The sequence below is a fragment of the Leuciscus leuciscus genome (assembly GCF_965113295.1).
Source record: "Leuciscus leuciscus genome assembly, chromosome: 15".
In the NCBI taxonomy this organism is placed as follows: Eukaryota; Metazoa; Chordata; class Actinopteri; order Cypriniformes; family Leuciscidae; genus Leuciscus; species Leuciscus leuciscus.
In genome coordinates this window covers 41,728,303-41,740,309 of record NC_138739.1, presented here as the reverse complement: position 1 = coordinate 41,740,309, position 12,007 = coordinate 41,728,303, and the positions used below count along the sequence as shown (strand labels likewise).

Genomic DNA, 12,007 nt, shown 5'->3' with positions numbered 1-12,007 from the left:
CCATCCACTAAACCAAGTGCATATGCTCAGAAAAGATCCAAACTCGGCATTTGAAAGCAGACTGGGGCTAGTTGTCACATGCTTGGGGACGTTTTTGAATTAAAATACCAATTCTATAAATGTATATTTATGGAGTAGTTATCTATGTTGGTTTCAAGCACCTAGTTATTCAAACACTTCGTTTAAAACAGTATTAATATTACCTATTATCATCATTCCAATATCTCTATTTTTGCAACAGCATTTGTAAACATGCGGACACAAAAAAATTACACTGCAATTTCTGTTGACCAAACCAATTATTTGATATTTTGTATGTTACCTTTTACGTGTTCGCACTTTCATGTATGTTATTTGTGGGAAGATGGACATTTTTAACATTTAGTAGTATTTATGTGTTTCTTTATGGTCAAGAACCAGCAAGTTCATATTGTGACAATATAAGTGTCAACAAAGATTTTTCTTGAAGGTCACAAAGATGTACTTTCTAACGAGAGAAATATTGCCAGTCGTCCTCGCTTACCTGCAGGTGTTTGAATGACGCGGTGATCTGCGTGATGTGAAGCGTGAGGCAACGCGAGACGCAACGCGCGCTCTCGATCTTCTCCAGAGTGTCCGCTTCTTCAGCCCTGCGCGCAACGCTCGCCTCAAAGACACAACAGAGCAGAAAGCAGCAGACCTTCCTCATAAACAGCATATTCACAGAGGACATTCGCGCAAATGTGTGTGGATCGTTGTGCGGTTGAGTGTAGGCTACTGGATGCGCGTGAGGCTCGTGTTGACTGCTATGTGTGTTGTGTGTGTGTGTGTGTGTGTTGGAGAGGTGCGCGCGCTCTGACACTCCCTCTCGCGCAAAATCTGTCATCCGAACTCAACGCATCTGTAGTCTGTCATTTTGTATTTAGGTCTATGAACGAATTTAAACCGTTAAGGGTGAAAACATAAAGTGTCTGAAAAATTCCGGCGCTTTATGGTTAGTGAAAGACCTTCAATCTCTTTTGCAGCGACAGATAGGCTACGACAAATAAAATAGTCGATAGTCGCAGAAAATAACATAGCATAAACAATGGCAGAATAAATTACCTTTAATTTGATCACGTAATTGTAAGTTTGTGACGTCAGAAACACCAGCGATTTCAAAGCGTGTTTTTGAGACTGTCTTTGGTTCACTGCAGTTATACTCAGCAATGGTGTCGACTTATGAATTTACACATGGTTTGTCTTAAAGCATATAAAAAACACCACATAGACACATAAACAACATTAAAAGCTTGATTTTCACCACAGGGGGACTTAGTGTTTCCCACAGTTGTTTATGGGAGTTGTTCATGGTTAAATTGAGATTATTTTATTGACAATTAATAAAAGACAACACATTGTTTTATTTTAATCTCTGAAGTTTCCTCAGTCTCCCTTTTATGTTAAACTAAAATAAAACGTATGTTATGCTAAATGCTGCATGGAAATGATAATCATAATAAATATCAAAGTACAAGGTATTATCATGTGATGCCATCAATGATGTACCATAGTACTTTTCTGTTGACATCTCGGTGACGACATTTAACCACAGCCTGCTTTCTTTTATGAGGAAGATAATGATGCGCAATATTGGATCCAGTTTGTTTTCTTCCCTATGTGTGCATCTGGGCATCTACAGTTTCTACAGCTAAAGCATCTGTTGATAAACTTTTGCTGGCGTCATTGCGATTCCAGCGCCATCGTGTGGTAGAATGACGACTACATGAGAAAATAGAGAGAAAAAGTAATATCCATCTCTAAACAAACACACCTGAACCAACCAATCTAGCTCTTTATTTTCACATGAAAATGTAAGTTTTTGTGCTGCTTGCAGGGCTGGAACTAAACTAAAATAAACTCTGCTGTGGACGGGAGAACTGAGCATTCCTGAGGTAAAGTGTTTATTTGTATTTTAGTTATTAATTGATTATTCTGCTTGTATTTTCATTAACACTCTGTGATACATTATTAACACTTCATAAGTGTATATTATGAATCAATTTGAATAGGTTTGGGGTATATTTTGAGCCTAGCGTTGACTATGGCACACATGCTGTTTACATCACAGTCAGGTCACACACATTGATCATCTTGTTAATGTTTATCAAACCTGATTCCAAAGTCACATTCATCTCATGGTATAAACCGACTGCGTTTGAAATAAAACTGCTTAGGACATTTTCTGTAAAACGAATTAAAGATGTTGACTCTGATTTGGATTTTTTTGGCCGCAAATATTTTGTGTGTCTTGGGGACAAATTTAGTTCACGTTCCCTGTGATGACAAGATTGTGGAGAAGTTGTCCCGACTGGCCGTCACGTACATAAACGAGGACAGACAAACAGGTTACAAATTTGCCCTTAACAGAATCACAAACGTCCAGGCGCATCAACAGGTTGGTAAAAAGTGCTGTTATTTTTTACCAGTGAAAAGGCAACCACAGCAGTAGTAGATCTACTCATATTATTAAATTAATTATTAATAACAAATTGTTTTGCAGATTCAAAGTCATATATATGTATTTGTCATTTTTGCAAGAGACTGTTTATTTCACAGGTCCACTTTCCCTTGCTGTAGGGTCCTGCTGGAAAGGTCTATTATCTTGATTTAGATGTCCTTGAGACCAAGTGCCATGTGCTCAGTCCCAAATCGTGGAAAAAATGTGCTATAAGACCGTTCATGGAAACAGTAAGGCTTCAGCTCCTTGAATTTGCTGCTACTGTACATCTCAAGGAATGTTTAAAGTTCAAATAGAATATATGGTTGATGGTGTGGAAGTGTTGTTTACCTCTGTTCAAAATTCCATCTTGTAAATTCTCAAATATTGATCATGGGTTTAGGATTAACCAGCAAATTTAACTTATGCTGCATGCAAAACTGTAATTTGACAATTTGATGGATGCATATTTGAATCTCAAGCTTAAATCTGTGGCGTTGCTTAATTTATTATTGCACTGTAAAAACCTGTACTTTGCATCTTGAAAAAAAGACAAGTGATGGTGGCAAGTGGCAGTGATATCAACAGTTTTTGTTTTGTTTTGTTTTTTACTGAAACGCTCTCAGGGATAGTGATAAATAATGACTTAAAGGGGTCATATGATGTTATTTTAAAAGGTAATTATTTAGTTTTTTTTTTCTGGGGGTGAATATGAATAGGTTAACATTCTTTAATTTGCAAAAAACAAATTTTTTTTGCAACACCTCTATTCCTAGTCTGTCTGAAACACACTAATTTCTACAAAGCCCCTCCTTCCAAAAAGCTCAGAGTGCTCTGATTGGCCAGCTGACCCAGTGGATTGTGAATGGCCAAACATCTCAAGAGTGTTGGAAATATAACGCCCCTTACCATGATCACAAGCTTCAGCTTCCAAGGCTTCTAAAGTAATTGTAAACAGTTAATAATGTCCTTGGTTTTACCATATCAGTTCGAGCCTGAGTCAGATTCTGAAAATGCAGATGATCAAGCAGATCGATCAGAACCAAGCACGACTTGAGTAGAAAATTTCACAGTGGTCTTTGTGAAAAAGCTGACGTTGTAATCTCCCAGGTTTAGGAAGCTGTCCTCCGTAAAATGCACAGTGCACAAGATAAATTTTTGTGTTTTACTGCTCAGGAACAGAGTTAATTTAATCTGTTTTCGGAAGGCTCACTTTTCACCATCTGCCCCATTGAGGAAGACCTCACCAGTCCCACTTCAGACCCAGAGCCCAGTTAGCTGATAGCCATGCCCGCAACGGAGAAAGAGCCAGAGTGATCGCCAGAGGCTGTTTTCTTCCCAAAGGACGAGCCCAACACAGAGTCTGTACAAGTGTGTAAGCTGGGAACACGGTCCATCACAGAGGGCATTTTAGTTGGAGTTTGAGGGAATTAATTGGAGCCACACCCACACTCCTAAGGCTAAGGCATGTAAACCAAGCTGGAGCTCGACATTGATGTTTGATGTTTGCTGGTCTGCAGCCACAGCTGGTCCCATCCAGTTTCAAGTCATCCAAGTCGTCGCTGGATAAGCCCAGCTCCAAGTTGTCCAAGTTACTGCTGAATAAGCCCAGCTCCAAGTTGTCCAAGTCGTCGCTGGATAAGCCCAGCTCCAAGTTGTCCAAGTCGTCGCTGGATAAGCCCAGTTTCAAGTTGTCTAAGTCATAGTTGGATAAGCCCAGCTCCAAGTTGTCCAAATCATCGCTGGATAAGCTCAGCTCCAAGTTGTCCAAATCATCGCTGGATAAGCCCAGCTCCAAGTTGTCCAAGTCATCGCTGGATAAGCTCAGCTCCAAGTTGTCCAAATCATCGCTGGATAAGCCCAGCTCCAAGTTGTCCAAGTCATCGCTGAATAAGCCCAGCTCCAAGTTATCTAAGTCATCGCTGGATAAGCCCAGCTCCAAATTGTCCAAGTCGTTGCTGGTTAAGCCAGCAGTTTCAAGTCATCTGCGTCACCCAGCCCCAAGTCTCCTTAATTGCAGATGGTCCCGCCCAACCTCCCTCCACCAATGCCACCACTTCCCTTTGGTTTTTCCATTGTCCTCACTCCCACCGTCTCCACCCCGGTCTGCCAAGCCCACGCCTCCACCTCGGTCACTCCTGCCTGCAGCTCCACTTTGGCCCCCCAGGGCTTCAGCGTCACCCTGGGTTTTCTGCTCCACCTCGGCCAGTCGTCTACCTGGTTCCGCCAGGCCTCTCCACCAAGGCTCCACTATGGCTCCTCCCTCCATCAGCTCCACCGTGGACACCAGGATTCTTGTCTTGGGGGTGCTAAGGAGGGCTTAACTTTTTTCAATGTGCATCAATAATTTCAATAGCTTGTAATTTATGCATTTTATTTATTTAATTTCCCATTTTACCTTAAAACTATACTTTTACAAGGTCACATTGTAAAGTAAGCAGTCATTACACTTGTGTTATCAATTTCGTTAAACATCTTTATTATCCCCTAATAATCTCTTTGAATCAATAACAGTTTATTGAAACCTGGCGACTGACAGTCCCACCTACATGCTGGAACTGATAATGAGGCTTTAATAGGGCTTTTTTTTTTTTTTGCTTTAGCAGTCTTTGTTGCATTGGGAAAAAAACAGTTTTCAAATGTATCCCCCGATTTTTGCTGAGGAGAATCGATCTGCATAAGTGAAGGTTATGAAGAAGAAGGGTCAACACTGGAAATGCCTATAAAACATGAAATGCTGATAATTTTTTTTTTTTTACCAGTTTACCATAGAAACATGTCACAAAATAATCGACAGTACAAATACTGAAGCAGCTAGCTTTGTGAAACACAATTTACATCACTGCCAAAACTTTTGGCCATGTACTTTATAAAACATACAATATGCTTTAAATGGTTATTCATATGTCATACATGCATAGGCTATATGCACTACATGAACGACATGACAAGGTGATGTAGCTGTTGTGGAAAGAAACTAATGATTATGGTGGCACTCCCAATTCTAAAACTCTTGAGTTTCCCAATAGTAAATACAACTTGACTTGGAAAAAAGTATTTCTGACCATGAAACTCGCATTTATGATAATTCAGATAGCATGTGAAGGCAGGGTTGGATCGAGGTGTTTTAGGCAGGCCTGGAGCAGCGTTTTTTGTTAGAGAGAATAAATCCCCTTTGTAGGAGACTATAAGCTTTGTAGCTTTGCAGATCTTATACATGAACATTAAGGAAAAGGAAAACATTCAAAAGCATCATATGACGACCCCTTTAATCCAACTTCTGCATTGAAGTAATTTATCAAGTAACTCAGTGCAGATGGTTTGCAGAATCTCTGATTTTATGTTGCAAAGAGAATGATTCTGATTGGTTTAGATTGGTCCATGTACACTTAATGTATGTTCCTTGTGTTGTAGCAAATCTCTGGAAACTGCAACACCACAGTGCTCCACACACCAGAGGGCTTCTCGTACCTCTACAGCTATGACTGCACGCTCGTTCCAGGTCAAATATTTATTTACATTTCTGACTGCACACATTTACAGGACTTCCCTGCATCCTGGAACTCTCAACCTTAATAAGTAGAAAAATTTTTATCTTGTGTGAAACTGAAGAAAGTTATTTTGATAATTGATTCATTTGTTGATTATATCTTATCAATTAATCGAACGAAAACATCCATGGTGAATTAAAAAAATTATTAATTTTAATCCATTATTTACAAAACGTTATTTCCTTACCAATGTTGTCCTCCAAACAATGTGCAATTTGAAGGCAATGAATATATATATATATATATATATATATATATATATATATATATATACATAAAGCATATTTCCATGCAGAAATATTCTTATTTTGATCCATCATTCTGGCCTTTTGTATAAAATGATCAGTATTTAAGGGGCGGCTCCTTTAAGGAGTTTCAGTAAACAGCCACTGATTGCCAAAATATTGCATAGGAATGCTTTATCCATATTATTATCCATATAAAACCATAATTTACAGACAAAGCATTATGAAATTGTTAACTTGTGGTTTGCAATGTAGCTTCTGTCAGATCCAGTACAGTCGGCTGCTCCATCAACAAAAGTTTCTTTGCAAACTCTCCATTACACTGTGCCTCTATTACAAAACAATCTACAATCAAATGCTCCGAACAAACATACAGTATGAATCCATCAACACGATCTGGGATGCCATTAAAAAAATGCTTTTATTGATACCGCTTAATAGCAAGTGCAAATTCTGTTTAATAGCAAGGGCCATGATTGAAAATTATTTTATTTTTCGATTCCTGATGAAAAAGTTTATATTTCTTGCTTTTGTGAAATTAACTAAACTACTGCAATGCAATTACAATTCCAGATTTTTCTTTTATCCTACTCACTCTCCTTTTCTTCCCCAAGACCCTCCAGAGAAGTTGCGTCTGACGTGTCCAGACTGTCCTGTGCTGCTGCCGGTCGACAGTAATGAAGCCATCGCCACAGCTAGGACGTCCCTCCTTAAATACAACATACAAAGCACTCTTCCTGTCAGCCTGACTGTGAACACCATCACCAGAGCCGCCCATCAGGTTATAATGGACGAAAGCTCAGCAATTTGTAGATTTTGCAGTTCATTAAATTGAGGTTTCATTTACAGTAGGTTTGCCACGATGGTTATACGCTGTGAAATTGTATACCGGTTTAAAGCATTTTTATTTTATTTTTCAGACTTTTTGAAGTCGTCTTTTAGGTGCTTGAAGTCAAGTTAACGTTGACTAATCAGGGAATGCCTTGCAACTAAATGCTAAAGTTTGTGGACAAACTTAATGTTGGAGTAACCTGAACCTCGAGCCAATTAAACTCGTGTCGCCTTGTGCACAGCGGCACATGTCAGAGTGTGTGCTAACATGATATTGCTCCGACATAACAGCTTATTTTTCAGTTATTTTGTCTATGGATCGTTATATTTTCCACAGATTTCTGTTCGTTCTCAATTAGATACTGATAAAGTCGCACAGTAAGATTTGAATGCATTGGAGAGAAAGCGATTGCCTGTGTGAATGAATCCTGTGCAACTTGTCTCTACTAATAGCGAAGCTGTGGGTTTTAGTTCAAAAACAGAAAGCAATATATGCAAGACCTTTTCAGTTTCTAAGCTATTTTATTGATACATCACACATAACTAGTGGAGCACCCTTGAAGTGTGCATTTATTTGTCATTTTTAACTGAAGGAAATGTTTTTTTAAAAAGATTTTCTTATCTGTGGCCCTTCTCTATTCTCTAGTCAATGTAATGCTATGGTAAATAAATGGAGTTTTGATCGTAATTTATACGAAAATCTTAACTAGATATATAATATAATATAATATAATATAATATAAAGATATAGCACACTAAGACAGAACAGGTTAGGGTTAGGTTGGAGGTCTTCAGCAACCCAGTGGTTAGTTTCAAAATCACATGATCAGCGACTAGTCGAGATCAAGCTAAAAGCGTCATGGCAGAGCATCAAAGTCGAGTAGTCTGTGCAACCCCTAGTTTACAGGGGACGTTATTATGAATGAAACTTATTTGACAACAACAGTCCCTATATCACTATCTTAATAAATAGCCTTAAAGGGATAGTTCAGAAAGAAGAGAACAGAAAAAGAGACGAGCAGAAACACAAGAACTACAACTGACTTCAGACACAGCCTGAGATGAAATCAACTGAAGAGAAAAGAAGACATTAAATCTGTGAAGATCTCAGCAGAGGAGGATTAAACAACTCCACAAACAGCATTACCAGCTTCACTTATTACTAACCAGACTGACTTTATTTCTGTCAGACGTCTACAGAAGTTTTTATTGAGGATTAACAGGGGTTTAACTCTAACATGTTTCATTTGAAGTCACCATAACATTGATCAGTGTTCCATTAGTTGGGCTATTAACTCTTATAATATCTTTTATCTTTGGCTGCTGTGTTTGTCAAACACGTTTGCAGTAGTAAAGGAAACTAAAACAAGCTGATATTAGGTGATGTTGGTTACCTGTTGAAGGTTTTAAAATCATCATGAACTCGCCGGATGTAATTTGAATCTAATCAAATCTAACAGTTCTAATGTGTCATTAATATATTTACATGACAAACCATGTGTTACTGCAGCATGAGATCCAGCAATATTAGAAAAATCTGTGAGATTTTAACTAAGGTGAACATACAATGGCCACAGAGATCAACTATCAGCACATGAACCTCAACAATGGTGACAATCAAAAGTTCCTTGCTGCAATGCATGCTGAGTACCAGCATAGTACAAAACTCCCAGCATGCATTGAAACATGAATAAATTATGCAGCTGAATTGTCCTATTATTTTGTTTGATTCTAAATATTTGCTTTTATTTTTCGCTGTTGTTTTTGTTGTGACATTTAGTAGATTTTTTGTGATGTTCAGAATTTATCTGACTATCTGAATATTTAGATGATTGTCACCATTGTTGAGATTCATACGCATCTGATTAATGATGTCTCTGTGTGCCAGCATAGGTAAAATTTTTGTGCTCATGTTTGTTAAAATCGTCAAAGTGATTGCCGCAATAACAGGGTTTGCGATGTGTCAATTGAACAACATAATTTTTAGCATCTAATGACATCAGTGTTTTAGGGTATTTTTATTTATAACCATCATCACCTGATCTCATTTCACTTTAGCTTTCTTTGCTGCTGCAAATGTGGTTAACAAACACACTGTCACAGCAGATGAAAATACAAGAGATATGATAAGAGTTACGAGCCCAACTAATGGAAACACTGATCACTGTTATGGTGACTTCAAATGAAACACATTAGAGTTAAACCCCTGTAAATTCTCAATAAGAACTTGTGTAGACGTCTAACAGAGGTAAAGTCAGTCTGGTTAGTAATAAGTGAAGCTGGTAATGCTGTTTGTGGAGTTGTTTAATCCTCCTCTGCTGAGATCTTCACAGGTTTAATGTCTTCTTTTCTCTTCAGTTGATTTCATCTTAGACTGTGTCTGAAGTCAGTTGTAGTTCTTGTGTTTCTGCTCGTCTCTTTTTCTGTTCTCTTCTTTCCTTCAGTGATTCTGCTTGTTAACAGGCTTATTAAGGCTGAGATGACTCCATATTTATTATACACAGATGTTGTGGCTCAGATAAGATCCTGTTCTGGTGTATTTCTTTGCTCTTGGCTGACATGTGGCATTGCTATGGCCTGCTTGTGGCCCAGATCATCTTTCCACGTGTGCCAGATATTGGCCAGATCTGGGACGTCCCAATGTTGCTGCTGTATTTATGGTTTAAATGATGAACAGATTTAAATTAGGCTTTTATTCACATATAAACATTCATCAGAGTTTGTGAAAAGTATGGTATCATCATATCACCACCCCATCTCCTTCCACTCGCCTGCGTACTTTCCTTACTAGAAATACGGGGGGAGTTCTCTGGGTTTGGGCTAAAATACCGAGCTCTGAGCCCTCTCCTCTGACAGCACGCCAAACACGCAAACTACTTTATCTGATAATTGGTAGTGTGAACTCTTGAATCCACATTTCTATCCTTAAAGGCTTAGTTCATCCAGGAAATGCAATAATTGTGAATGGGTACGGACACTGTCAAGCTCTAAAAATAACAGAAAAGCACCATAAAATTGCTTTAGTCCACTTGTGTGTTGCGTTGCAGTCCTCTGAAGCCACCTGAAATCCAAGTTATCTAATAAAAATGCAGTCCGTATGTGATGACAGAATTTCTCTAATACAGTGAATCTGTTCCCTGGCCAGACTGAATGAATGTTTTTATTCCATGTTTCTCAGAGCTCCCCTGTTTCCGCTAGTTTTGTGGAGTACACTGTTCAGGAGTGCTCTCTCGCTCCATTCCCAGAGGGCCAGTGCGAGCCGGGACATCAAGGTAAAAAGGTAAGTTCCTGCCAGCGTCCTGTACGTCCATGTTCTCGAACTGGATCCCGTCTGATGGACCTAACATCCACCACTATTAACATTTTCTGTTGTTTTTCTCACACCATAAAAAGTTTTATTTGATGAAGTGTTCCAAACAGTCTGCTTTCTCTCTGCCATTATAGCGTGGTGATTGTGTTTGTGTGTTTTTCATTTCAGCCTGTTGGGTTCTGTGTCGGGGTCGTTCTTGGCCCTGGCCACGGCCAGCAAGATGTGAAGGTGTCCTGTGAAATATTTCACCCACAGGTACCCTAAATATCCATATTTGTTTGTCAGGCTTTTTACTTTCCAACTCTAAAAGCCAGATGACTGAGGTAAATCAACACCTCAACGTAACAGAAGGAAACAGAGCCAAACCCAGTAGAGTTGATCTGAATCTCCCATTGCACTTATTGCCGCCTTGCTTTATTTTGTCTAGAAAAGTGGAAAGACAAAAATAGACCTTCCTTCTGTCCATCTTTCTCCTTCTTGCCTTATCTTGTTGGAAAGATTACAACCACCACAATGTTGTAATCTTCAGTAAGAAACTTGGAAATCATGGCGTTGTAAAAGTGCTGATCATAAAATAACTTTGTATTGGCTGCACAGGAACAACAAATGCAGATAAAGCATCAGTTACACACCGAATGCTCATCCTTTGCTCTTAAATAACAACTTTGTCGCACCAACCCTAAAAACCCAATCCTGTCTTTGCCTAAAAAACCTGAAGGAAATATTAAATTACCCACATTTTCCAAGTTTATTTGATAGGAACATTGTGAGAACTTTGCAGGAGGACTCGAAGGCAATATAATTTGCCAGTTGTTTAATCTTATAGATAGGAAGAAATACTTAAAAGCACGACTTTTAAAGCAGGAAGTGTGACATTTCTGCACCACTAGCAGCAACCAAACTGAATTTCTGGAAGTAATGTTTTCCTGAGACATGTGATTTAGATAACTTTGTTGAAATCATTTGAAATAAGATGTTGAAAAACAGACAGAAATATAATAGAATAATATCAGGTGGAGCCACACTCTTGACTATATGACTAATTTTATCTCACTGCATTAAATTCTGAAAGAAACTGCAGAATGATAAGTGTAATGTGTTAAGTATTTCATGTGTTGTTGCCACTGACCCACAGGTGCATGTTGTCACTCCCACACAGCAAGAGGAAAAGTCCACCACACTTTCCAAAACCCCAACCCACAATCTCCCTCATATCTCTGAGCCCTCATTCCAAGATGTTGGAGCAGAAAGGCCTCAGCTAGCTGAGCCGGTGTTTCAGTCCATCCCTGCAGGACCGGCACCAGACGCCGCGCTCCCCGCCTCTTCCAGCGAATCCAGCGAGTCTAACTCTTCCGAGTCCTCTGAGGAGCTCAGCGGTGCTGTCCGTGCCGTCAAACCTCCACTGAACTTCCGTTACGCGGCTCGCCGTCAGAGGAGGCAGATCCCCACGAGCACCACACCTCCTCCTCATTCACCCGTGTTCCTGAGCGTCTTTCCCAGTGTCCCGTCTCCGTTCCGCTCCTGTCCGGGCGTCTCCCGCTACACCACCGTCTGAGAGGCTTCGTTCTTCATAGGGCTGCATGATTAATCGCAATTAATATGAAATCGTGCT

The 12,007-nt window shown here is 39.4% G+C and overlaps 2 protein-coding genes across 3 annotated transcripts in view; one reads left to right on the top strand and one right to left on the bottom strand.

Annotated features, from left to right (window-relative positions):
• anos1b (anosmin 1b) overlaps nt 1-820 on the bottom strand; it is an 80,514-nt gene extending 79,694 nt beyond the window's left edge. The window contains exon 1 of one of the 2 annotated variants that reach the window (XM_082139727.1): nt 524-820. In XM_082139727.1, the coding sequence (XP_081995853.1) occupies nt 524-712 (189 nt within the window). In that variant the 5' untranslated portion in view covers nt 713-820. The remainder of the gene's footprint in view (nt 1-523) is intronic. The other variant, XM_082139726.1, reaches the window with a different exon arrangement.
• A 1,320-nt stretch (nt 821-2,140) lies between these two features.
• LOC309476626 (fetuin-B) overlaps nt 2,141-12,007 on the top strand; it is an 11,002-nt gene continuing 1,135 nt past the window's right edge. Inside the window, exons 1-7 of the mRNA XM_082139756.1 lie at nt 2,141-2,416; nt 2,599-2,709; nt 5,873-5,960; nt 6,869-7,035; nt 10,264-10,365; nt 10,564-10,650; nt 11,531-12,007. The exon at nt 11,531-12,007 is cut by the window's right edge and continues 1,135 nt beyond it. Of these exons, the coding sequence (XP_081995882.1) occupies nt 2,222-2,416; nt 2,599-2,709; nt 5,873-5,960; nt 6,869-7,035; nt 10,264-10,365; nt 10,564-10,650; nt 11,531-11,950 (1,170 nt within the window). The 5' untranslated portion in view covers nt 2,141-2,221 and the 3' untranslated portion in view covers nt 11,951-12,007. The remainder of the gene's footprint in view (nt 2,417-2,598; nt 2,710-5,872; nt 5,961-6,868; nt 7,036-10,263; nt 10,366-10,563; nt 10,651-11,530) is intronic.